General features: G+C 46.7%; 2 protein-coding genes across 5 annotated transcripts in view; one reads left to right on the forward strand and one right to left on the reverse strand.

Annotated features, from left to right (window-relative positions):
- Positions 1 to 9,705, forward strand: part of CAPN6 (calpain 6) — a 45,424-nt gene extending 35,719 nt beyond the window's left edge. For both annotated transcript variants that reach the window (XM_010227427.2, XM_088527504.1), the window contains exons 10-13: positions 1,185 to 1,387; positions 2,034 to 2,155; positions 7,848 to 7,984; positions 9,422 to 9,705. In XM_010227427.2, coding sequence (XP_010225729.2) covers positions 1,185 to 1,387; positions 2,034 to 2,155; positions 7,848 to 7,984; positions 9,422 to 9,604 — 645 coding nt within the window. In that variant the 3' untranslated portion in view covers positions 9,605 to 9,705. The remainder of the gene's footprint in view (positions 1 to 1,184; positions 1,388 to 2,033; positions 2,156 to 7,847; positions 7,985 to 9,421) is intronic.
- A 7,261-nt stretch (positions 9,706 to 16,966) lies between these two features.
- PAK3 (p21 (RAC1) activated kinase 3) overlaps positions 16,967 to 26,763 on the reverse strand; it is a 107,234-nt gene continuing 97,437 nt past the window's right edge. For all 3 annotated transcript variants that reach the window (XM_088527523.1, XM_088527522.1, XM_088527524.1), the window contains 7 exons: positions 25,441 to 25,489; positions 24,532 to 24,644; positions 23,465 to 23,582; positions 22,738 to 22,837; positions 22,143 to 22,339; positions 18,198 to 18,335; positions 16,967 to 17,682 (listed from right to left, as the gene is read on the reverse strand). In XM_088527523.1, coding sequence (XP_088383649.1) covers positions 17,593 to 17,682; positions 18,198 to 18,335; positions 22,143 to 22,339; positions 22,738 to 22,837; positions 23,465 to 23,582; positions 24,532 to 24,644; positions 25,441 to 25,489 — 805 coding nt within the window. In that variant the 3' untranslated portion in view covers positions 16,967 to 17,592. The remainder of the gene's footprint in view (positions 17,683 to 18,197; positions 18,336 to 22,142; positions 22,340 to 22,737; positions 22,838 to 23,464; positions 23,583 to 24,531; positions 24,645 to 25,440; positions 25,490 to 26,763) is intronic.

Raw genomic sequence — 26,763 nt, forward strand, 5'->3', positions numbered from 1 at the left:
GAGGGATCACAAACAATAATTTAATTGCAGTTCCAGGGCAAATTGACTAGTATGATTAAAATGAAACCACAAGAAACCAAAGAAGAGAAAAGCAAGAAAAACAGCTGTCAATCTGCTTTTTCACTAGGGATTAGGATTATTTTATCATCTACTGCTACAGTTGGAGGGGCTACACTGAGACTGTGGCCCTGCTCCAGAGAACAGTAAATAATGGTGCCATATAGAGCTTCTGCCATTTGCATCACACCTACGCATTTGACAATAACCTGTTAACCAGATATATTTAAAGGTGTTGTTATGGGAAGTGGCATATTTTTTTTTATTTCTTGTTCTTGGCTAGTCAGCATGTCAGGCGAAAGGCTTCAAAAAGAAAATCACACCTTCAGAAATTGTCAGTGCTCTATCTGTTATTTCTGTGTAATATTTTATATTTCAGAAGTATTGTTGCCTGCCAAATGCATTAACATGACTAAGGGCCTTTGGAAGACCATGGCCTAAATTATCTGAAGACAAATGAGAGCTACCAAAAAAGAATGTAGGGCTGTCTTTGCCCCAGGAATTGCTGAAGAAAACAGTTTGTATTTAAACTGTGCTGTTGCAAACAACAGCTCCCAAAAAAGGATGTTAATAGCTGAGCACAGCTTCAAGGCTTAGAACAAATCATAAATAATTATTCTGTGTTTTTTGTGTTCAGAAGAGGACAACAAAAATAGAGCTATGGGCATTTGTTCATGCTATGGATGGAGAACCTGCTGTCAGGCACTTTGGCATGCAGAGTTTGCTGGAGAAGGGAGCAAGATGAATTTCTGTCTCATCTAAGATGGCACTGTAGCTTACTGAATGGAGTCCTTGGAGTGTGTGCATGTCCGAAGGACTTTATATCCCTAACTCTGCTGTTGCAGTATTGTAACTCTGTCAGTAGGTGTGTGTCTTTGCCAAGTCAACCCTTCCTCACTTAGGAGCATACATGTACATACCTCTGCAGTGAAGTACAGAACAGCACTGCTCTGGAGACAATGCAGTCAAGTGCTTTGAGCACCAGGTTGACCATCAAGGCTATGTCTCTGCCCCATCTCCAGCAGGTGAACTGTGCCAAACCTTTTGACTCTACATTGTCTCTTCTGCTCATAAAAGGCTGTGATACCCCTCATTGCATCAGCTCCTCTGCTGCTTTGTGGCTGTAGGTGGAGGATAACAGACGCTACCGGCTACACAAGCTGACTGTGCAGGAGAGAGTGGCTACATCTATGTACATCAATACACGCACCATGTTCCTAAAGAGGGTCCTTAAACAAGGCCGCTATGTGCTTATTCCAACTACGTACCATCCTGGCATCATTACAAAGTTTATCCTGAGACTCTTCACAGATGTGCCATCAAAACTCAGGTACTTGGGACATCACAGTTGTATGGGATCTTCCCTTGCTCATATTGGCTGCATCAACTTGGGAGGGGTTGCTGTCAAATGTCCTTGGCTCACTGACATACCTCACTTGAGATTTAGGCCTTGAGATAGTCATGGTCACCTCCAGGAATCTCCAGAGGCTCACTGGGATTTGTACATATTTAGGACACGTTTATTTAGGGACCTGGGAGCAGGCAAATGAGTTTGTGTCATTTGACCCTTTCATTAGGCATTTGTAGTTGCCTCCAGTTCTAGATCTGTACTCCCTGAGCGCTGGGGCTCACAGGTGCAGTTCATACCATTCACTTCTCTATCTCTCTTGAAACCATTGGATATCTGTGAGTGTAAAACTAGTGCACAGTGAAATTGGACCACTGAATTCTTGTCTTGTTTTGATACTATTTTCTATAGTTTGAAGATTTCTGAGTTTGGTTTGCTTTGGTTTAGGTTTGGTTTGGTTTGCTCTTGTTTCCTTAAGTATGTCATGCCTGTGCCACAAACTTCCAAGATGACAGGTCGGGGGAGAGTATAAATCTGATATTCCATAAAGGCCCAGCTTCCATCACTGTTGTTTGATTGTTTGCCTGGCTTTCATCATTTCAATTCTTGCCTTGATTTTTTTTTTCAGAGAGCTGAAGGCAGATAAGCCCAAAATGACATGTTGGAGACTTCTGTGTGGCTATCCGCGTAGAGTCACCCAAATCAAAATTCACTCTGCAGAGGGCTTACAGAAGCAAGACAGATCAGGTGGTAAGTGAAAAGCAAACTTGGAAAGATGGGAAGGGCTTTCTCAGCCGTCCAAAGCTGAGCTGAATTATTAAGCAGGCAGTCAGAAATTACACCAGCAAATTGAAAGTTTGTGGGAGATTTTTGCAGCACTTCGTACAGTCTGCTTGAAAGGAGAGACGAGATGGATATGACGATGCTAAACAGCAAGAGTCATGCGTCGTTTCTGCTGGCCCAGACGGGCAGTAGCAGTCAGACCCTCCCGAAGGACTTTTTCTGGAGAGTAGCAAGAAATTAACTTCTCAGAGCTTTCCATTTTGTAGATGGAAGCTGTCCAGGGAGGCAGTTGAATAGCACACACTAAGGCAGTGCATTTCTCTTACCTCAGCTGTGTCATTCAAGGCCTTCAGAGCTCTTTGCTATCACAGGCTTAATAGCGTTTCAGGGAGGAAAGTGCAGTATTCAAACAAATACTTTCAGCTGGGTAGACTGAGAGGGAGAGGTTAAATGATTTGCGCAGGACTATGTATCTACATGTCAAAGGAAGTGTCCTGAAATGAGAATACTAAGATGTCATTTAGTTCCTGATTGTGACAGTTAATTAAGAAATTGTCCAGCGGTTGTCATTTGCTTCCTTCTTTTCTACACTTGCTCTCCATCTGTCATCCTTCACTTCCCATGGCCATTGCAATAGAAATTGGCAGTCACACCCTGCATCAAGTGGTTGGTAGGGAGGAAGCAAAGGAGCAGAGACACTTTGGTGAACCTGGAACAGGAAACTGAAGAGACTGTTAAAACATCTGCTGCATTTGCTCCAGATAGCTCTTCAGCGCTCATTAGCTTAAGATGCAGAACTCAGCTGCATTAACTCCCGGTGGTAGAGAAGTTATTATGCATAGGCTTGTAATACAGTTCATCTCCAGCCTCAAAAAACAGCTGCAAACATCTCCAGCTGGTTACAATTTGGTTCCAGTCCCTCGATCCACAGTTATTCCTGGCACCCACAGAGTGGTGACCAAAAGTACTTTTCACTGCTCAAGGCACTTTCTGTTGACTCTGGTTGTCTTTTTAGGGAACAGGAATGTCCCCTAAAAGAGAGATGCAGGCAACTGTTTCAGTTCATTTTTCTTGGCACTTTAACAACAGTGACCGCATACACCTCAGTCGAACACCTAGCGTGGCTCCATGTCCTCAGAAAGGCAGGATGGATTGCTGAGTCTGAAGGGGCGCTTCATGACAAGAAAAGCAGAGTATGATTTGAAAAGAGACAGTTCTTGTTCTTACCCTGTGAAAGATACTTTCATTTTAAAGGTTTTTTTTTGTTGTTCCCTTTTTGAATTCCTTAAACATTGTCCTCTAACATTCCATGCAGCAAAGCAATAAAAGCCAATTCTCCACCCTCAGCATTTCACAATCATTAGCACAATTGCAGTCATGATAAGATCCTTCAAAACAGTTGCCTGCTGTCAAAGAATGCAGCTCCTTGTGGCGCTCTCCTCTCTGTCTCCTCTGGATCCATTATCAGGACCCTCTTGCATGTTTATCTCAAGGAGAAATAGGGACCATGCATTTGGGAAAGCTTCATTTCTGTACGTGCATGATTTCTTCTCAAAAGAAGTGAGTTTAGACCACAGCATTCCATGGGCAATTATCAAAATGCCAGCCTTGCCTGCGGCTTGCTCAGCATTTACGGTGTGAACTGAACTTCAAAGTCAACAACAGTGTGATCATCAAGTGAGGTGAGGGAAGAGCTACCCAGCAACACCCATAGGCAAGTGAGTGCAGCATCTTCCATCTTCCCCTGCTGCAGCATCTCAGCCAAGCTACAGTTTTTCTTATGCTGGCTATCTGCCATGCATCAGCTGTATTCCCTGTGGTCTGGCTACCTGCAGAGGGTGAAGTTGATGGTGAAGTTGATGGTGAAGAAGGAGAATAGGGTTCTTTTGGAGGCTTCTGAGCACTGAAACACATCACTGCATCTCTGTGACAAAGTCTGCCCTGAAAACACCAGCTGTAGTGTATCTAACCGCTGACACTGGGGTGTGCAGTTGAGGAAGGGAAGATGGCCCTACAAGAGGAGAGGAGCCTGAACAGAGATGTTGGTTTTGATGCACCTTAAGCTTGGCTGGAGGGAGTTCAGACTTGAATGCACTGTTCATCACAAAAGTCCATCATTCCTATGTGAGAGCTGCACTAAGCAGAAAGCACAAATTTCTGAGCAATTACCTTAAAAAAAAAAAAAGTTCAGGAGGCAGAAGGAAGATTACATTGGTAATTGCAACCTGACTGACTCCCGTGCTGGTTGTCATCAGGACTCTTCTGCCTGCCAGGAGGAGGTAGTTTAATCTCTATTTTAAATGTTTATTTGAAAGCTCCTGCTTGGCGCTGTCTTTGATCCATTTTCCTGTCTGGAAAAATGAATGGATGGTTTGCTGGTGCCAAGGTTAATGGATGAGTCTAGCTGCCCACGCTCATTTTTTTATCCGTATATTAGCTGCTTCTCTTGGAAGTACCTCTCTCTTGAGTTAGCTTATTCTGAAGTTGATCCAGCCATCTGGGAGCCAAGTATGGTGGGAGATCTGCAAAGACGCAGAAGTGCTGCACTCTTGGAGCATTTCCTCTCTGCATCTCCCAATCTGTTTTAAAAATTGCTCTCACTACTGGCTATCACAGTCTTTTCCTAACAGTGTAGCTTTCAGATTAAACCTTTTTTTTTTAAGATCTTTCTACAGAACCTTTAAGTTGAATTCAATTGTTTAATTGTCTTTCTTGGCCCCTTCTCCAAACTAGGTGTTATGATCACTATGTCACTAGGTAGGTGACATAGCTGATAAGCAGAGTATCCGGCACCTTTAATGGTAGTTGCCTAAGGAGAAGTCTGAGAGAGAGAAGGAAAGGAGAGGGCAAAAAGCAGCTTGTTAAATAGCCAGGCAGAGCACGAGAAGGGAAGTGGGGAGAAAATGGTGGGGGGAACATTTGCAGATGCCGCTTTGAATATTCCCTTTTATTACTTTTTGAATTGCAGAAGATAAGAAGCATCATGTGGGCTAGGACTCAATTGCAAAAGGCAGAGCAGTCCAAACTGCTGCAATTGCCCAGGCGGTCCATATGTCTCAGCACTGTCTGCTCTGTTTGACCCCTTTTCCACTCATCAGATTGGCAATAACTTTCATGTATCAGTGTTTATACAGGGTTTGGTGCTCAAGGCATAGTCTGAGACGTGTGCCTGAGAACTGAACCTTCCACTTCCGCTGCCAGAGCAGCCGCTCCTGGTGTTTCATTCCCAGCTAGTGGGCTAAAGTGCTGCTTTTCCATGTTATTAGCAGCCATTCCTGCAGTGCCTTCGTACAGGTGTAAATAAACCAGGCAAAGAGCTATGAAGGTTGTGGTGCACTGCAGCTGAGAGGCGCTCTCGTCTCATCGCGCATATGCAGCTCTCGCATTTCGTTCTCTGCTTCCGGAGCTGGGAGATGGTCCTACTAACGTAACGGACCGTTCAGCAATGCCATCGTGAAGTCATGCTGTGCGGGTCATGCTTCCTCCAGAATCTTCCTGTTTTTTTTTTTTTTTTTCTTCCATCTTTGTGAGAATTTGAATCTGTTTCTTTCCAATGCTTCTTTGATTTGGTAAGTCTTTCTTCAACAGCATCCTGGTCCAGCAGGTATGTCTGTTAACACTGAAAGTGCTGTCCTTTCCCCAGCCCTGCTTATACCCAATATCTCCTGATTACAGTTACTGATGGGCTGTTGCTTTGCTGTTTGCCTAAGGCCAAAGCAGTTGACACTACTACATGCAAGACCCCTTTTTATTTGGCTCCACTTTCCAAATCTCTTTGCAAAGGGAGGAGCTGCTCCCTCCCTTATCACACAGCCTGGTGCAGCCTCCTGCCCCAGAGCTAAATCCACACATTCAGTGACACAGAAAGGAAAAGCCAATACCAGAAAAGCCAACATGCTGCTACCTGCTAGAGAGAGTGTGAAACGTTGTCAGGGTAACAGGCTTACTGGGGCTCTGGCCAGGTCTAATCACTGTGTGGCAGATGGAAAAGGCTGCTGCTTTCTCAGAAGTGGAAGTGGCTCCTTCTGCTTTGGATGTGGCTGTTACAGGATTTATTTGTGTGAAATGTTGATATCCATTCCTGTAGCTGAGTGAGGTGTTTGAGGGAAATCTTAGCATGTATGAATTGTTACAAAATGAAAGCTGCTTTATAATTATGCTGTCTTATGGTGGTCATTCCAGTGGGGGCATTTTTCGAGTAGATGATGACAAAACTTATATAAGAAATGGTTGCCTGAGTCTGCCTTAAGGCTTAGGCAGATTCAATGGACTTGCTTAAAATCTTTATATAAAAAGTAGACAGAGCTATCTTTAGTAGGGATGCTGCCATTAACGATAGGAATGGACAGAAATAGCTGTGTTGAAATATAAAAAATGGTACAGCCTGTGTTAAATATTAATTTTAGTTAATGAAAATATTAAATATAGAATGGTCCAGTCCATTCCAAGGAGAAGGCAGGTGTTTCCAAAGAGGCTCTTGCTCTCTACTGGAATGGAAAGAAACCTTCAACATTTAGTACAAACTGAAAATGTTCAGTCTGAAAATAGCAAAACATTTCTAGAATGTTTTATCAGTAGCTACAAAGCATTTAATTTACATCTGATTAGCATATAATCTAAAATATTAACCTGTGATGTTATGCTAATACAAGCTTTAAAATGGCATGAATCAAAATAATAGATTCTAAGAAATTGTCTCGCGTCGGGGGAAGGAAATGAGAAACTCGTGAGCGTTTGCTTTGATAGTTTCCCACAGAAAATGTTGTCGAAACCAACGCGCTCCTACAAAGTGGTTTACATTCTGACAGTATTTTTTCCTCTGGCTTTCAGGCCTGTTGCAAATGCCCCTGCTAACACTAACACTCCTATCAAAATGCACTTTCCTGCGTGCAAGTCCCTAGGCCCCAAGATGGGTGTTCAATATCTAAAAGCAGCTCTGTGCCTTTCTGGCCTGTCTTCCCTGGGGATGGGGGATGATGAATTTTTTTGACCTTCCATTTTGACCCAGGCACCGAGTACTGTCTCACTGCATGCACATACACGTGCATTTTGCTTTTTGAGACAGAGCAGTGGCAGGAGCTTAGAGTTTCACTTTAAAACCTTTCTCTTTCCTAAGCCAGGAGATGTACAGCAAAGAAACGTGGCGAGTGAATGACCCTCCCCAAGGCATAGCGGGAGGCCCCTTGGTGGCCTGTTGAGCAGTGTTAATATTGCTGCTAGCTCAGCTGCTGGGTGTTCATGGCATTAGGGCTTGGTCAGCATCCTTTCCATAATCTTCTTGGCACCAAAGTGCCTGTTGGCTGTGAAGTTTGCAGTGGGCATTGCCGTATATTTCCATTAGAGTGCTCCGAGTTCCTTCAAGGTGCAAACATGCATAGCCCTGTGTGTGTTACGTGCTCGTGGCAAGAGCCATGTCCCTGGGCAGGGCTGGGATTGAGCTGGTTTCACAGCAAACAGTGCTCAGCTCCTACCACTGAACAACCAGCCAGCATTGGCAAGAACGAGATGTTTCACCTTGGCAGCAGGTAGGGAGCCGGCAGTGCCCTGTTCATGTGTCCCCTGCTCTGGTCCTCAGCCAGGAACACAAGGGGATTGTCCCTGCTGGGATTCCCAGCTGCTGTTGTGTCTCCTAACAGCTGTGCCACCGACTGTGTTTTAGGAGCAGATCCCTATGTGCTTATCAAGTGTGAGAATCAGCAAGTGCGCTCCGTCGTTCAGCAAGACGCTACCAGTGCTGTCTTTGACACACAAGTGATTTTCTACAGAAAAAACATCGACAGTCCCATCATCATCCAGGTGAGCTGGGCTGTGCTGGGTGGGCCGTCAAAGACGGGCGAGGGAGCACAACACAGTCTGAATGCCTGACACGTAGCACTGTCTCCGTCACAAGGCAGGTACCCAGGGCAGAACAGTGGGAATTACTGTTCCTTTTACCAGGCTACATCTGAGTCTCTTTGGCTGCCCTACTGAATCTCTAGTCCGGTTCTTTTCCACAGAATAGCAAGTGATGACACTTAGAGATCAGAAAACCCAATTTCTGAGCTCTGAAGTAATTTCCCAAATACCTCATTTGCTACCTGAGAAAATAGGAAGAAAGTAAAAACTAGTGCTGTCTTCAGTTAGTCTTTGAAGTGAAACCAAAGTTAAGGCTACAACTGAGAAGCTTTTGACCAAGGGAGTGAGTGGGTTGGCATTTCACTTTGATACACACAGTCATTTAGCATCAGGCAAATATAAGAGCTATGTCTCCTTGATCAGATGCTACAGTGAATCTCTGAATCAGTTCACTATGCCTTGCAAGTGCCAGAAATTGAAGTATTTTTACAGCACTGTGCTGTAAGCAGAATTATCTTTGTGACTGTTCGCTGCCTATTGCAGTATCAGGAATTTCTGTGCCCTGATGCTCCTCTGAATTATTAGTGTAGCCTGCAAGTATTCTGACAGAAGGAAGATGATAGCAGTGTTCCCCTGACCCACACACTGCACGTGTGGCTTACAGGGAGCTGATACGATGGCTGCTGGAGGGCAGTTTGTCTTCTTGGCACGTGTAGCATTTACTGTGCTGTCTAGTCCATAGCAAAGATTGCATTTACAGGTGGGACCTCACCGCCTCCTGCTGTAGGGTGCAGCTTAGGCACTTTCCCAGGGTAATTGCAGGTTGGGTACTAACGAGTTTCGCAGACCAAGCAATCCGATGGATGCGTGCCCCCAGCAGCAGCAGCCTCCCAGCAGCGTGCCGTGTTGCCCCATCCCCGAGCAGTGAGGAAGGACACGGCCAAGCGCTGCAAAGCCCCTGCTGTCCCCAGCGGTGCCAGGGCCTGGCTCTTGCACAGCCAGCAGCAAAGCGCAGGGTGCCGCAAGGGCGACAGTGTGTCGGGTGCGACACAGGCACCGTGCTGTGGGCAGGCTGATTGCCTGTGCCTTTGTAACGCTGGGCAGCTCAGACAGGTAATTTTTATTACCTCTATATACCTAGGCAGGCCGTGACCTAGAGAGAAAAAGTTGCATTTAGCTCCTTATTTGCATAGGACATGCAAATGAGCATGCAGATTTACTTCCTCCCTCCTCCCCCCATGGGCTCTAGGAAATTAGCTGCACCAAGATGTGTCTGCCCTCCTCACTGCCCTTGCTGGGGTTAATGGGAATGACCCTTCTGTGCCACGGCCCTTTCAAGTGGAGTGTGAAGGAGAAGTGCAGCCTCAGCTGCAGTTATTTCTGCTCCCTCTCCCGTAGGTCTGGAACAGCAATGTCTTGTGTGACCAGTTCCTCGGACAGGCGCTGCTGGCAGCCTCACCCGGTGACCCCCGAGAAGAGCAGACTCTGCAGCTCCAAGGGAGAGGCAGCCGAGAAGCAGCCGAGGTGCCAGGTCGCATCACCATCAAGGTTTTCTCGAGCGATGACCTCGTGGCGCTCTGAATACCAAACCCTGCAGACCCAGACAGAGCTGTCACCTCACAGCGGCGGGGGGGGCTTGTCTGGGCTTTCTGTGTGAATGGCTCGGGAGCAAAGGTTGCACAGAATCATCATCACAAAGGAAGACTCTCCATGTTATCGGGGATAAGGGGAGGTTTGCAGGAGGGGGAACAAAAATACATATTTTTATATGTTTTTATGTAATATAAAGCGCACACACACACATAGATAGATAGATGCAGCAAACACAGTAGAAGATGGGTCAAACTAAACGTCAGCAGCCCATCTCGTTAAGCCAAGACTGTCTTTCCTAACTCTTGACGTGGATGCAGGAGGCACACGTGACTCTCCCTGCCCATGGGTATCAGTCCTCAGTGGAGGAGGGGAGGCAGCCAGGGTGACTGCATCTCCAGGGTACCAGCAGGTTGGTGGGGTGGAGGACATGCAGTGGACTCGTATGGCTCAGTCCTTGTCTGCTGCGGGACCCCATCTGTTCGGTGGGTTTCTCTGAGCTTTGACAGTAATTTTTCTTACATATATTGCTATAATCATTCTCGTGCATTTCACTGTTGCTTTTACATGTTTCTTGTGCCTTAGCTAAAATGTGCTTACCTGAGTAGTCATAAGCACAAGATCATGTATGTGCCATGGCAACATTAAAGTAGAAGGACAGCCCTTGTAGGCCCTATTCGAACACAACAGCCAGTGAGTTCTTTGACCATGTGTCTGCTCTCAAATTGATTTTTCAGAGTATTTTATACCTCACCCCAAGCTGGTACCTCTGCCAGGAGAAAGGCACATCCCAGTTCAGCTGTGACTTTGCCCAGGGGACAAAGTCAGTGATGGAGCCCCTTTGCCATGAAGGTTTTCTTTAAGCCGCTCACTGCTTGGGTGGAATAACTCTCCTTTTGCTTCACTGGATGTGATGGGTTGCACTGGACTGGAAAAAGTTTAACATGATAAACTTGATAAAGTTACACATGAGTGTGGTGCAGGACGAGGAGTTGTAGCTGCCCTTCAAGGCAGGGTTCAGGTCACGCCGCCTTTTGCATGTAGCACAGTGGTAGGGGCTCCTCAGCAGGGGTTCCTGTGTCGCCAACCTGCAGTGACTCTGGTCGTGTGAGAGGCTCCCAGTGTTAGAGCCCCCTCAGAAATGCTCTTGTCTGGCTATAAGTGTGATTCTGAGTGTGAAGCCAGGGCTGCCCATGCTGCTTTTCTTTCATTTAAATTTCTTTGTACCTGGATCACCACTTACTGCATTTTTTTTTTAATTGTTTATAAAATGGCTCTGGGTAGAATTAATGTTTTCACAAGAGTTTTTTTTTTTTTTTTTTTTTTAAAAAAAAAAAAGCACTCCAAAGCATTGCAGCTGACACCGGCCGTGAGCACTGTGGTTGGAGCCACCCCCCGTCCCTGTGGTGCCGGCCTGGCGCGGTGCCCTGGCCACACTGGGCCCGAGGTGCGGCGAGAGCCGTGCGCTGGCGCTGCTGCTCAGGGGCCGACACACAGGGACTGCCTTGGTGCCCAGCGCGCAGCCGAGCCAACAGGCGCCTGGCGCAGGGTGACGGGGACAGCCTGAGCGCCGGGCATTCCAGCCTGGATAGAGGCTTAATGGGACATGCATATGGGAATGTCCTTGCTTTTTCAGGCAGGCTCAGCATTTTACACGCGTTTACTGCCTGCCTAGCAGTGTTTTCTACAGGTAAGGTGAATTTGTGGGAAAATTGGAGCTATTTTTTTTTCCCTTTTAGTTTGAAGGTATTTAGAGCCATGCACTGCATGAGGAAAGGCGTTGTGCCCCCTCCCCACCCCCCCCAAAAAAAAATTATAGCAGAGGGAAATGGTCTTTTTTTTAATTATTATTATAATGTGACCTAAACGACCGTTAAGCCCAAAATAAATGGGTTCAGTAATTTCTGAAATGAAGTGCTTGCTTTCAGAGCAAAGAAAGACCAACTCTCCCCCCAAGTGAATGTTTCAGTTAGCCAAAGAATGCACTAAATAATTTTTTTTTTTAAATTGGAGCGCTCCTTCTCCTTCACTGCTCCCTCCTGTCACACACTGGCAGGGCAGGGAGGACAGCTCCCAAACGATGGTGCTGTTGACTCTGGTGAGCACGTGTGTCCCAGGCACTGTGCTCTTATGTCCCACAGCTTCGGGTGGGGGGGGGGGGGGGCTCCTTCCTGCCTCCGCAGCACCCTGCTCGCACTGGCTGCAGTGTAAGGGCACCAATGTAAAAAGGCCCAAGTGTCATTCTTCTCCAGAGAAGCGGGGGGAGCTCAGCGTGGTGCTGCACCGCACCTGGCTTGGCGCTGCTGCAGGATGCAGATGGCCCTTGCAGGAGTTGAGACCGTGGCAACCACTGTGCCACACAAAGGCTCCAGCAGCCGCCTTGGCTCTTTGAGGGCTGCTTCCCCAGAGAGAGGGGGCAGCGAGATGGCAGCTCTTCTTGGGAGGTAGCAACCCTGCAGTAGACAAGTGCAGGCAGGCGCCTCCAGCGGGGCGCAGTGCTCAGGCCATGGCACTGCCTCCTCACCCCAAAGTAGGGCCTTCGAGGACACTGCGCAGCCCCTGGGGCCCACCAACAGCCCACCTGGTCCTCAGCAGGGAGGGCTGGAAGAGATCTATTTTTTTTTTTACTATTGTTATTATTCTTCCCCCTTGCTCCCAGCTGCTCTGCGTGCATCCAATGGTCACAGGTGCCCCTGGTTTGCCTCAATGACCCCAGGTGCTGCTGCTTCCTGCTGATGAGCACCACAGAAGGGTGGGGGGCGGGGGTGATCAAGGCACAGCCCCTAAACCTTTGCAGCAGGGTGGTTGATATAGCTCTGCCTGGGGTGAGGGGGCTTTTTTTCTGTTCCTTTTATATTTTTAATTTTTTTAGCAGTGAAGCCTCAGGAAGGTTTCTATAGGCAGGTTCCTCCTCGCTGGTGCTGTGGCCATCACCCAGCCTAGGCAGCCAGCACAGCACAACAGGGTTGCAGAAGGCATCTGGGCCAGCATGCAGGGGGTGCCACCTCCTCAGCTCGCAGAAGGCGTCGGGGGACCCAGCGCTCAGGCTGTCCAGGTGAAGGACAAGCAGGGCTGCAGCAGGTAAGTCCTGCTTCAGTGGCCCTGGCCCCCAGGCTCTAGTGCCACAGGTGAAGCTCAAAGCACCCGCAGCCAAACAGCTGAAGCCTTCCTGCCTCCGGGGCGAGCCGAGCTAGTGTGTGTTCAGCCAAGCCCTCCACTAGCAAATCCTGTAGGGAAAGCTGCACTCACACAGGCCCTTGGTATTTATAACTTTTATTTGCAATACTTTAGGTCCAAGTTTCAAACTGCAATATTTTTACACTCAAGACACAGTCATGCACAATCCATAGTTCAATTTTCTATTGCTTCAACCACAATTTAAAATAACTTAATATTGGAAACAAAACCCCAAATCCTTTTTTTTAAAAAAAAAAAAAAAAATGCTGAGGTCAGTAAGATGGATCCATGCCATCAGCACATTTACAAAGTAAATAACTTAGTCCTCTTCTTAAAAAGATAAGTACCTCTTAATCCAAAGTTACAGAAGAATTTCACTACACATTTGTTTTTTTATCTTTTTATCTTTTTCTTTTTTTCTTTTTTGTTTTTTTTTTTTAAACAGATAACACATCCTATAAAAGGAATGTACAGCAAAATGAAATATGTTTCTGATAAACATGAGAATGTAGTGTAGGCTCCTCCTCTGCTTGCTTTTGTCTGGATACCCTGAAGAAAAAAAACTTAGCAGCCACCAGTGTAGGGGAAAGCTGGTTGCTTTGGCCTAGACTGGAGTAGAGAGTTGGTTAGAGCCTGATCCAGTTGCGAGCTGCAGAAATGTTTGCAGAGCCTCCCGGCCCGCAGGGCAGCGGCTGCTCCCCGGGGTGCATCACAGCCACCCCCAGGGGGGCACCGCGCTCAGGAGCTGCCCAAGGGGTCGGGGCTTTGTTTCCCCAGGGGTCTGGCGGGTGCAGGACTTTGCTAGTGGCTCCTGGCACCCACCAGCATTGGGGATGTGCGAGAGAGGCACTCGAAGGGCTGACGGGCTTTTCTTCTTTGATGCTACAGAGTGATTAGCAGCGTTGCTTAATGCTCATAGAAACTGTGACAAAAAGCAGTTGTCTTGGTGTATCGTTAGCTCAAAAGTCACAAATCTCAGCAGACAGGGATATAAGACTTGCACACTTCAAACTTACTCTATTGACCCACTTCTAACTGGACAGTATTGCACGTGAGACAGAAACGACGGGGAAGCTGCTTCCACACGTGTAGGCAGTGAGGGCTGCACGGGCAGCACCACCACCCCACGCGAGCGCCAAGCCCGACCTCAGGAAGGGGCACAGGCCCAGCAGGCAGCACAGCAAGGGCGCAGCGTGACAGCACGGAGCAAGGGGAGGTAGCACCTTCGGCTTTCTCTTCAGAAATACCACTGCTGCTGGGCCAAGCACCGGAAAAACATGAAGGACCGCGGGGAGGACACGCGAGCCATCCTAGCGCTCAGCTCCCACCCGCCCTCCTGCAGAGCTGTGCTCCAACCTCGCGTGTGCACGGGGCCACGGCCCCTCCAGCCGCAGTGCCAGGCCAGTCACTGCTCCCAGCCACAACCGCTCGGGCTTTGGCTTCACCCCCACGCAGCCAGGATGGCCGAGCGTGCGGCCAGCACCTATAAAGCGGCAGCTGCTCAGGGACAGTTCCCTGACACCCCCACTCGTGTGGGGGCTGCTGGGAAACCATCCAGTTTCCTCTCGGGGCTCCACAGGTCATCAAAATTTTATTAGTTTTGCATACTAGCAGTTTCAACAGCTTATTTTGCCCACAGCTTCCTCAGTCTGTGTCTGACTGAACTTCCTGGGAGGACAGCTAAGCAGCAAGCCCAAACATTCCCTCCTCTTCTTTTCCCTTCAATGAATAATCTGCTCTGCGCAGCTCGCACCCCCTGCCTTCCCCACTGCCGCCGCTGAGCACAGACAACCTCAGCTCACTAGTGGGCCCTTTCCACACAGCGTCGCTGCAGCGATGGGAGCCAGAGGTGAGCTCTGCAGGGCTGGTTTTGTTTGATCATTTGTTTTTTTAACTATTCAATGAATTTAAAAATAAAATGGAAAAAAAATGCTATTACCCAGTTTTAAAAACTTTGGAATGAACGTGTTTCAAACATATACAACACTTACCTATGCACTGGGCAACAGAAACTGCCTATATCTAATTCCTCCAAAAATATATGCAACTACTTGTTTAAGCCAGGGAGAGCACTCAAAAAAAAAAAAAATTCCCAACACGGATCCAGAGCTTTTCTAGGTTGCATCTTCTTCCTTTCTGCAAAGGCAATGCCTATCCTAACACACTATTATTTGCTACTGCAAATAATGTACAAGACTTCTCTCTCAGAGGACTGATTTTTTGCATTGATATTCCTTGTCCATATTTCCCTTCAAATCCAGGAGGATACAAAGTACAGCTGCCACCTGCCAGGATCTAGTGAGTGGGAATTCAGTGCCAGAGACCATCCCAAGCAAAGAGCAACAAGGACCTGGCAGGTTTGTTCTACTGGCTACAGAACAGCCGGTCCCAGGTGGTCTCAGCTGGGCAATTACAGTCCACATTAAAAGCTGTCACTAGCAGAGATTATTTCTGTTGAATCCTTGTCAAGGTTTTAAAAGGAATTTGAAAGAATTTTTAAAAAGAAAAAAATAACTGCATTTGTTGATGCAAAGAAAAATAAATATACTATTTAATAAAATAAAAATTAAGGCCTCTCTTTAAAGCAGCTGTGTTTAAAAAGCCAGTGCCAACAATATTTTGCGTGCTGGAGCATGCACTAATCATAAAAAAAAAAAAAACGTTTCTATTTGATTTCCTCTCATATCTATTTTGTTTTGGAAGTTTCTTTGAAAAGTGGAGACAGGGAAAATGCTGAAATATTTATAACTAGAGAAAACAAATAGGGAAAAACAATAAATCAAGTAGTGTAACCTGTCAGCACAAGCATTTCTGTTGTATGTCCAGCAAATGTGTGCCACAAAAAAAGTGCTTTCCTTTTAAAGGACGGCTGTCTGTTCTGAGGGCAGGGAAAAATAAGAGCTATACTGGAAAACAGAAACTGTCACTTGTTTCTTCATTTCTCACATGGAATACGAACACATTTCACTCAGATTAATGCTTTACAAATCGAGGGTGGCTCTGCTCCAGGCTGAATCCCTGCTGCTTTGGCCCCCAAGAAGAGTAACTCGCTGGAGCTGATGGAGAAAACAGCAGCCTCAAAAAGAAATGGGGTTTTTGGGGGGGAGGGGTCAGGAAGTCAAACCTGCTTTGCTCCCCGGGCACTTGGGAAAGGGTAATTCCTACCTAGCACAGCGCCTGGGCAGCTGAAGGCCCCGGGCCGGACGGGGAGCGCGCGGGCGAAGCAGCAGCATCGACGACGGTCATGACACCGAGACTGTAAGGAAGGAGCCAAAAGCAAATGAGCAAATGCCCTCATTCAAGAACAGCCCAGCACCCTTCATTCGTACCAGCAACACATGAGCGTCTTCAGTACCTTAGAGGCTGCTCAGCCTTTTGCAGGGTCAGGCCTGAACGGAGGGCTGCAGCTTTCTCGCACGTTTTTGCTTGCTGTGTTTGCTAGGTTAGGACAGCCATGATCCAGAAGCTGTTTTGAAGGTCTTTGATTTAGTTTTTTTCTTAGTGTACCGCTACAATACAGCAACAAATATGCTTTTTCTGAGCGAAGCCAGGTTGCAGCTCTCTCTTTCAAAATAGAATAAAACCCCATCAACAGCCTGCGTAAGCTACCCTGCTCCGTATGGAGCGGCACCCAGCCCGTGCCAGGGCCACTCTGCCAGCAGCTCACTGCTCCCTGGAGAGCAGGAAGGCGGCCAGTTTCACGGCCCTACGTGTGTTTCTGCCCTCGACCCTTTGCTCTCGCTCGGTGTTCAAGTGTGTTTCTTCCAAAGCCGTTTGCTGCATGGGCTGAGGCAGAGCCAAGCCCAGGACACCTCCTCTCCCCGCTCCGCCGGACACGGGCGCTCACCCCTGGCAGGGCCAGGACGGCGAGCTGTCCCTGCTCCTGCACGAGCCCCAGAGGGCTCATCCGAGGTGGACGATTAACGGCAGGTTCAGGGAGCACCCGTGGCCACTTTGCTTCTGCTGACGCATCGAACACGGCACCCGGGGCTGGGAGGCTCCGGGGTGCCCTGCAAGGCGCTGCGGGACTCGGCCCCGGCCCGCGGCCACCTGACAGCCACACACCGAGCCTCTTCCGAGCACTCCGGCTCATCGTTCGCTTTTTTCCTTCCATTTTAATAAGACTCTCACCCAGGCAAACATATTACAATTAGTTATACAAGAACTGAAACACTATATATTCACAGTTGAAAGCCTGTATCTCAACAGGATGTTTTGTCTGCTCCGCTCTTGATTCATTTTTGGCTGGAAATGCAATTTTGCTTTCTTCCTCGGCTAGGCATACCACGAGCGAGCAAACACCAGCGAGCGCGCTGTGTTCAAAAGGCGATGCAGTCTGGAGTGCATGAATGAAGGAGGATCCTTCTCCAATCCAAACCATACCAAAAAAACCCAAAAAGGGACTTCGCATCTTTAAGAAACAACTGACAATTTAAAAGTGAATGTACAGCTTATTCACAGGGTGAGACGGAAGGGAATCCTCCAACTGAATTTGCTTTACCTTGGAAATGGCTGAGACAGCAAAGCATTTTCTGTCATTACCTCTCTGTCTTAAGCCCTGTTTCATCTTAGAAATAAATTAAGGAGCCGGAAAGCAGGAAGAAGACACGTGATAAATTTCTATTCCTTGGGAGGGACCGGAGAACAGTTGTTCTCCCCTCCTCCCTGCTACCACCATGACTGTGACTGTTTGTCTGTCCATCCATCCATCTGTCCTGCAGCACAAGAGTTGAGGTTTTACAGAGTTTTTGCTCAGTCCTGCTCCAGAGGGAGCTGGCGTGGGAGAAGGCCAGCCTGGAGCGCTAGCGGCTGCTGTTCTTAATCGCTTCCTTTGCTGCAATGATCAGAGGAGTCAGGCTGGAGAGAGGCTTGGCTAGTTTTAAAAACGGATGCTACCCAAAGGAAAGAAAGAAAGAAATGGTTACTCTGCAGAATCACCCACTCACAGGCATAATCAATATTCCTCCTCTGGTTACCAGGAATATACAGAAATAGGGCTGAGGCGGCCATCTACATCTCCACGTCGGGCCCCTTGCTGCAGGCAAGTGCAGCCCACAGTCTTATGGACGTGTTTGCCACGGTGCCTGCAGCCTGTGGGCACCCTTGCCCTGGGAAGCTGCTTGCTCTCCCTGAGCCTCGTTCCCTTCAGGAAAGGTGGAGATGAACAAAAGCCACACACAGCCCAAGCTCGTCACTGGGGTCCTGGCCATGTCACTGGGTTGCTCCCACTTCCATCTTTGAGTACAGAAGGGATCAGCCCAAGCCAGGCCCCTGCACCAGCTGCCACCAGGTAAAACTGAGCAAAGACCAAAATACACAATTTTTAGTTTGAAAAGCTCCAAAACTGGAGACAAGGGCGCGACTCTGTGGCCCACGTGTTTAAGCGCCGTGCCGCTCCAGCGCCTACCTGCAGCAGCTCCTTGGCAGAGCCTCGCCGGTCCACGTCCATCTCGAGGCAGCGGTTCAGGAAGTCGCGGAAGACGGCGGAGAGCCGCTCCGGGTTCTGCAGCTCCGGCGTCCCGTTGGTGGCGATCAGATACAGCGCCTGGGGAGACGGACACAGCCGGCTGCACCCGCGCCCTGCAGCCCCTCGCGCTCGCACCAACCCCGCTTTGTTAAGAGCGGCTCTCCCACAGGAATATTTTTCCATGGCAGACGGATAGAAACAGTTTTTCTACCCCAACAAAAAGCCTCATCCAGAGACAGCTATTCCAGCATCAAAATGATTTTGCCTTGATAGCTGATTTCATTGCCTGACCTAGTTAATACTAGCTACACCAGCAAAAGCACATTTTGCTTCTGTAAGTATTGACATGAGCTTTACAGGCTATTTTAAGTAGAGAATTAGGCCCAACTCTATTACTTCAAAGGATTATTATATAAACTGCATCTCTGCGGCGCTCACTGGTCCCTAAAGCAGCACGCTTGCACAAAACACAAACAGGTAGTCACATTTTTTGCTGCATTCTTGATAAAAAATGGAAACTTGATGGAAAAAGTTAAATCCAGGAGCTTATGCCATGGATAAAGAAACAGAAACACTCAGAACTTCATTTTCTGCACAGCCATGTAAGTCACACATGGTGTTAGTAGAAAAAAAGGGAATTGGACAAGTTGAGGCACTTTGAATTGTATTTTTCAGCAGCTCCCTGTTCCAGATTAGCTTTGTTTATGTGATAAAAAAAATGTTTAATAGCTTAATTAGAAAGATGAAGAATTCCATCCTTATGGTAACCCTATGCTAACTCTGATACTTGGGAAAATATGTTTAATGATGTCCCCATCCCAGACACTGCAGGAGGTGCTGGCAAGTGGGTTTCTGAAAACTCCTGCTTGGTGACATGGGGAAGGTGGCTCAGGGATACACAAGAACTATGTTAGCCTGTACTTCAGCAAAACACATATGAAGCTGAATAGATTATGTTGACTTTAAACTTCATGTTTCAGGTTACCATTCCACCGAGAAGAATGATGTAGCTTCGTCTATCAAAGCCAAGGTGGGAAGCTAACATTAAATGTTACATGTTTCATGTTTTCAGGGTCACCTGCACAGACAGCAGAATGAGGAACTATCTAAGAAACAAAGCAAAGCGTAACCTGACAGCGGGAGACTGCACTGTGCTAAGGGCCAAGCTCTTTGTGAACCCCCTTCTGTGAGGCCCGTGAACGTCCACTGCCCAGCACGGTCCATCTCTGCACGAAGGCCCAGCCAAACACCTCTGAACGCCGCCCCTTCCACTCCGCAATAACATCCAGCCTAAGTGAAGCCTAAATTTCCCAGTTAAAGCCAAGAAGTTCATTTCTAGGCATCTGGCAGAGTCCATGCAGCTTAGCTCCCTGATATGCTTCATCAGCTCTTCAGACCCAGGAATTATAATTCAATTTTGAAAAATGTGGGGTGAAAATCACCAAACATGGTTCACTTGTAACCTAGGTCTATGATGCTGAGAAGCTGGGACGAGTTCCTTCTGCTACTGCAAGATGTTGGTAGAAACTTAAGACAAATGGTTTGAACTATTTTAACTTGAATACGCCTAAAATACATAGTTATATTAACAAGAATAGGCATAGAAAACTTCTATTAAAAAAGCCAGCCATGGTAACAACAGCTCTGCACTCGAGCTGACCTTCACCAAGTTGAAAGTTATCCTCTTAAATACAGAGGGAAATTTTCCAAGTCGAACTAGGCAAATGAACTGTCCTAAATACCCTTCTTTATTTTATCACACTATAAATGCCACAAAGTGAATCTCATCCTGTCCATCCTAACTGACTTCGGCCAGCGGGGGGCTGAGGAGCCTCTCCCAAGGTGTTTTGCTCGCGGCATCTGAGGCCGACAACCCCCTGGCGTGGAGGGAAGCAGCACTGACACCGTCCTCAAAACCTGCACCCAGCTACACTCGACTGGGAAAGAGCAGCACCAGGGAGCGTTTCCTTGTGGCTGGCAAAGAAAAACATCCTGCACAAAGGAGTGTTTGCAGTAGCTGCAAAGGGGCAATAAGATCATTAATTTGTTTTAACATATCGAGAAACTAGAAGGAAAGCAGCATATAATTGTAGCTGCAGTCTGTGAAAGCGCCACCCCAAAGGCACCCAAGGCCACCCAGCTGAACAGCAGGAACACCACCCGGGCACTTTGGAAGCCTGAAACCATAGGTGGTCCACAGCATTTGAAAACTCTGTTGCAGTTTTTATGAAAATTGAGGCACTGAAGGTGACAGATGAAAAAGGAAACAGCAATCCTCCTTTTTTTTTAAAAAAAAAAAAATTGAAAACGAGGAGGTCCAACCTCCATTTCAAAGGATATTTACTGCTCCAGGGATTGTCCCTCAGGGGCTAGACATATTCCTTTGGAAGGAAACCACAGCCAGAGAAAACAAACATCATCACGGGAGCATCCGAGGCCTCTCTCATGGCTGGGAAGCGGCTCCGGCCTCACGGGCCGAGCACTGCGGAGGCAGCGAGCAACATGCAGCGAGCTTGCTCTACAGCAAACGCCTCTGCATTAAGCCTGCCATTAACTCTAGGATTAATGATCCTTTAATGCCTTTATAATTTATTTATACATTTAAATTGAAGCACCTGGATGCTTCACTTTATTATAACAATCATTCATAAAATAAACCAGGAGTCTCTTGCTTTCAAGCTCCGCAGAAGTCCCTGAACATCGACAAAATGGGACTATTAAACCCAACAATTACCGTGTTCCACCAGCTGAAACCCTTTGCTGCAAAACCCAACCCTGCTTTAGGAGCTGCTGGAGACAGCTGCGACCTTTCCCTGGACTCTCTGAGGGGACCCTGCGTCCGCTGGGGCTGTTTTACCCCAATAATGCTAGGTGAAACCTCGGGTGCTTCAGGCAGGGCTTCACAAACTGCCCTCTGTTCCTAGCCCGGGGACAACCATCTCTGTGAAGCAGGACAAAAGCGGAGGCTGCCAGCTCCAGATGCCTGGGTTTCATGTTTCACCTCCAACACCTTGAGGATGCCTCCAAACTGTGAGTGTTCAAGGTGGTCTAGGCTCTAGCAGGAAGGGAAGCACGGACAGAGAAAAAGAGCCTCTCTGCAATTTAACCTGGGCAGGGGTGGGAATAGCTGAATGTGAATGCAGACCGAGAGGAAAAATACTTTGCAATAAGAAGAGATAAGCAAATCTTTGCAGGAGTCAACCCAAAGCTTCCAGGTGAGCCATAACCAACGTCTGAGGTTAAGGAAGAATAACTCGAGCAGCCAGACCAGCAATTCTATTTCTGTTCTTGGTATGCCTTCCTCCATAACACATAACCATTTGGGGTATGAACAGGTCATTTCATTTAAAGTACTTAGAGTAACAAGGAAAACTTCAAAAATATTAAAAATCAGTTTACTACCTGTTTAGCACAGGTATTTATGCTAAACTGCAACTTGCGGAAATGTTTTGGTAATACATAACTGTGGCATTATTACAACCAAGGATATTTCCTGAAAGGATCCACACTGATCTGAATTTGAAAATACTTCTTTTCCCTGCAAATAAGATAAAATTCTCTCCATAAAATTCTCTCCATAAAAATTCATCAGCTGGAGAAACTTGCCACTGAAAAATTCTTGTCATTGGAGATATGGCTGAAAGCAACTTCAAAATCTGCCTGAGAAATTTTAAGCATCGCTGAAGGCAAAAATGACACATTCCTGAACTAGCTCCACATCACTTCTCTTTTGAGGCTCTCCCATTTATGCACCTAAAGCTACAGTATATGCTGAAATGCTGCAACATTTTCAGAAATAGCCCTTGCTGAAACTAGTCCAAGCTGACGGGATGAGCATGGGCCAGATTAAAAAGAGAGGGGTATCTCATTTGATTTGCACCTTACCCTGAGAGGATTTTCATTAAGGTAAGGAGGTTCTCCTTCCACCATTTCTATTGCCATGATCCCGAGTGACCAGATGTCAACTTTGGGGCCGTACGCTTTTCTCGTCACCACTTCTGGTGCCATCCAGTAAGGAGTCCCCACCATTGTGCTGCGTTTACTCTGCTCAGGGGTGATCTGCGCGCAGAACCCAAAATCAGCTGCGGAGAAAAGAAGGGTCATTAAAGCCAAGATAAAGCATGAAACCAAGCAAGAGAAACCCCCACTCTGTGCCCCAAAAGGTAGTGCTGGATCTATCTGGAAAAGCATCCATGCTCTCTTTAGCTGATAGTGTAGCCAAGTAAATATTAAATTAGCCACTTAAAAAAAAATGCAGTAAATACTTCCCTTGAAAGTTCAAATCAAATCTCTGGGAGGCACCTAAGCAATTAAAGGCCAGTCTTCATACTTTTTTCCGCCTCTCTGTACCAGAATTGTGCCCTGGGCTTGCAGCAGAGGTCAGGGCATTAGCACAGCACCAGCACTTTTGGGCACGGGCAGTCGGCGAGCCGCCCCGCAGCCCGCGCTGTGAACACGCTGCCCGGCCAAGGACACCTACTCAGTTTGACAGATCCATCCATCCCGAGGAGGATGTTGTCACTCTTGATGTCTCTGTGGATCACTTGGTTTGAATGCAGGAAATCCAGAGCTTGCAGGCACTGATACAGGAAAAAAGGAACACAAAGTTGAAAAATAATGATCCGATTTCATCACACAAGAGTGGAATATCTCTAAAAGATTTAATTGCTGTATGAATTTGCTCACTCTGTCCATATGACAAACTAGTATTTGCCAAAAATGAAAAACTCACTTCCTTCAGGATAAAAGGATCACTTTCAGGGAGAAGGTTTATGACAAAGATTTTATTGTGTCTCTTTCTACAGGAGATTTGAAAATAGCATTTTAGTAGTTTTTCAGAAGCAATCATCATTTTTGGATGGAATGCTATCCTTTTAAGGGGAGGACTCTGACAAATGAACCTCTATTTTTCTTTGCTATTATTATAAAACTCTGCTACAAGCATCTTGCTTTTATAGGCATGGGATAACATACATGCATGCCCCAAGCAAACGTTTAAAGAAGTTGAGAATAATAAAACTCAAAAAAAAAAAGTGAGTATAATAAGAGAGTACAATAACTGAGTATAGTAAGTGCAGTGATACAGGCAGCCAAACTGTATCACAACAACCCAGAAATGGAGACCTGAACATGAAATCACTCTTCTTAGCACCTGTTTCCCAGTCCCATCCTACCCAGGCGACGGTGAGCACGGGCAGCGTCCTTACCTCCCTGCAGACCGCTGCTATCTGCCCTTCGTCCATGCAGGTCTCCGTAACCACGTCAGTTAAAGAGCCTCCTGCCAAGTACTCCATAACTACCCAGAGTTCGTCGCCCACCAGGTAGCTGGAACAAGAAGACAGCGACAGAGTTGAATGTGCTCTATTTGCAGGCTAAGTTATCCTGTGAAAAAGAACACACTTGATTTTTGCTTTCTGATCATTTTTAAATGAAGAGAGCATAAAGCCAACAGACACTGCTTCTAGGCTATATAGTCCTTAGAAAGAATCTGTGTAGTCCAAATGAGAAAGGCATTATGAGGGGAAAACGTAGATCTTACACGGTAAGCAAGTGAAAAATGCAGTTTAGTAAAGGCAAAGATAAATGTTCAGCCAAGGTGTATCACATCATCTCATTCATCATCTTAACATATCCAGAAATGTCATGATTAACTCCAGAAATAGCAGGACAAAACTTTCATAACTGTCAACAGTGGCAAGGTGTACAACTGAGCAAAGAAATTCATCAACAGGTTGAAAAATGTTACACAAAGTACACTCAGAAATAAAAAAAAAAACAATATAAAAATTGGAAGACTATGTTTGTGTGGAAACAAAAACCTTGTCTTCCTGGCATCCACAGCAGTGGAAAACAAGGGAATATTCCAAGGGAAATAATTCCTGTGATAATTTATCAGCATTTATCAGAATACACAGAAAATATGTCCCACTAAAATATCTTGGAGATAGTGGAGTCACAGGCGTTGTTTTAGTAAGATATGGCTGATCCAGATTTTCAAAAACACTTAGAACTGCATATGCAAGAAAATTAAGGCAGATGAAGAGCAATCTCCCCTTACGTGTGTGTATATATATATACGTGTGTATATACACACACATATATATGTATATGTGTTTATATGTGTATATATATACACACATATATATGTATATTTGTACATATCAAAAACAAGCAGGTTATTTGTCTGCTAGAGACCAAAGGCTCTCCATTCTTCTAAACATTTGGCCTACAGTGTGTAAATGAACTTAAAAATGTTAACACCAGCACTACTTACCTGTCTAAATAGTTAACAATATTGGGGTTCTTATTTTCCCTCATGACCAGGATTTCATTAATAATTAATTCCTTTTTGGGCTGTTGTTGGAGATTCATTTGCTTTATGGCCACCTAAAATGACATTGAAAATTACCACCTTTCCAACTTCGGACATTTTAACTTTGCAACTCTGATCTTTTGACATCTTCGATATTTGCAGTGACATCCTGAGGTAACAACCAACCGGCTTCAATATGACTGAAACACGCAGTTGCTTCCTAAACACAATCTATCCTTACCTAGTACCTGTATTATACTTCAAAGATGAAACACACCATAGAAAAAAAAATGCCAAAACTAGTATTACTGAATTAAAGATTAAGATAAATTGGGACTGAAAGAAGGCAGCCTCCAACAGCTACTTGTTGCATTAATATATTCAGTAATTACGACAGAGTGAGCGGGCCTGTCTCCAAGGGGTATTGCTTCCCTCCTTGCAGTAGCTCTTAATAAAGATAAAGCTTGTCCAGCCTCATCAGCTATTTATTCCTCATGCCAGCAAGGGAACCTGTGACAAGACTTCTCCCAAGGCCTTTACTTACGACAGACTTTAGATTTAGCAATTTGCCTTGCTCATCAATCTATGGCCAGACCCACAGAGAGGTTCTATGCTGTAAATTTACAGAGTTAAACTATACTCAAACATGCTCTGTAAGAGCCTATCTTTATCTGCACTGGGGAAGAACAGAAACAACAATTTCTAAACCAGTATCTTTCCACTGGCAATAAAAATTGAGTAGTTTTGAACAGGCCTGAGCGCCACTGCCAGCAGGGGCTCTTTTGCAGCTAGCCCGTGCCCAGGACGAGCCGCCTCCGTGCTCCCACGTGCCGGACACGCAGCGCGAGCGCAGGGCGCGCGGGCACTCACCTCCTGTCCCGTGGCGATGTCTATTGCTGTGTAAACGGTGCCCGAGGCCCTAGGGGGAAAAAAACAAGTGGCCAAGGGGTGAGAAGGAGCCCGGGCTGCTCATGTGCCAGCCAGCCCACGCAGAGCGCCAGGCCCCACTGACGCAGGAGCTGAGCAAAAATCCCTCTCCCTCTCTCTTTCCCTCTCTCCACAAAACGCACCAGGCGGCCTGGCCACCTCTCACACCTTTTCACACCTCGGATGTGGAATGGGCAAAACTGAGCCCACATCCCAGAGCCGTTCTGGGAATCCCCTCCGAAGGAGGGGCTGGACGCGGCCTTGCTCTAGGGAAGCGGCTTCCTCCTCGTGGTGCTGCGAGGGGCTGGAAAGGCCACGCTCAGCGGCAGCGCCGTCGCGGTGCAAAGCAAGGGCTCCCGCGGGCTCGCGCACCCTCCCGGCTGCCTCTTCCTCGCTGCCATCGTCACCGAGAGCCCGGGAAGCGCGGAGCCGGGACAGCGGGAGCGCTCGTGTGGCAACGTCGTGAACAACGAAACCCCGAGGGGCTCGTGCGCTCCGTCGTACGCGATCACCCCGCTCGCTCCTGTTTACCTGCGGGCTGAAACACTTCCAAAGCTCTTTAATTCAACAGGCACCGGGGACCGTGCGCCCATGTCAAGAACAATGTTATCATCGGGCATGCTGTGTCTTCTTTTAATATAAATGCAAATGCATTTTCCTATGACTAATTGTTGAGATTAATCCAATTTGCTTCATAAAAAGCCAAAACCATTTATTTTGGGTTGCTAACATGTGCTGTACCTCCCGAGCAAACTCCTGTCAGGGTTTATTTAAAAACAGCTATTTAAATAAGGACGCTTCTGGTTTGCTCCAGGCCATCTATGAAGAGCTTAGATAAAGGTGAACAATTTAAGTAAAGCTGTGAATTAATTGCAAGGTCTCTGTGATTCTGCATTAGGGACTTTTATTTCCAAGCAGCTATAATTTCTGATCTGTATCTAACTTTTAAACTCTTCTGTAATATCTTGGTTCTAATGCAGTTAGGCAAGTACCAGAGACAGCAATTAGATCTGTGTCACTGTGATGCAGGGCAGTACAAGCTTAAAAAAAGAAAAAAAAAGGAAGCCAAACCCAGACTGCTCATGGCTCCACACTCAATTATCTTTCCAGCAGGAGCTGAGCACTGCTGGAGCCAGCAGTGCCTCTTTATCAAGCACTAGTTAACTAACTTTGAAATCAAGTGCATGTCCTGACCAGATGTTATTTTCCTATTTGCACTATTGAAGGTAGGGCAATATTTGACAAATACAGGAACAACCTCTACTT

Source organism: Tinamus guttatus, unplaced genomic scaffold (assembly GCF_059628265.1).
Source record: "Tinamus guttatus ecotype Peru unplaced genomic scaffold, ASM5962826v1 Tinamus_guttatus_pri_ptg000287l, whole genome shotgun sequence".
In the NCBI taxonomy this organism is placed as follows: domain Eukaryota; kingdom Metazoa; phylum Chordata; class Aves; order Tinamiformes; family Tinamidae; genus Tinamus; species Tinamus guttatus.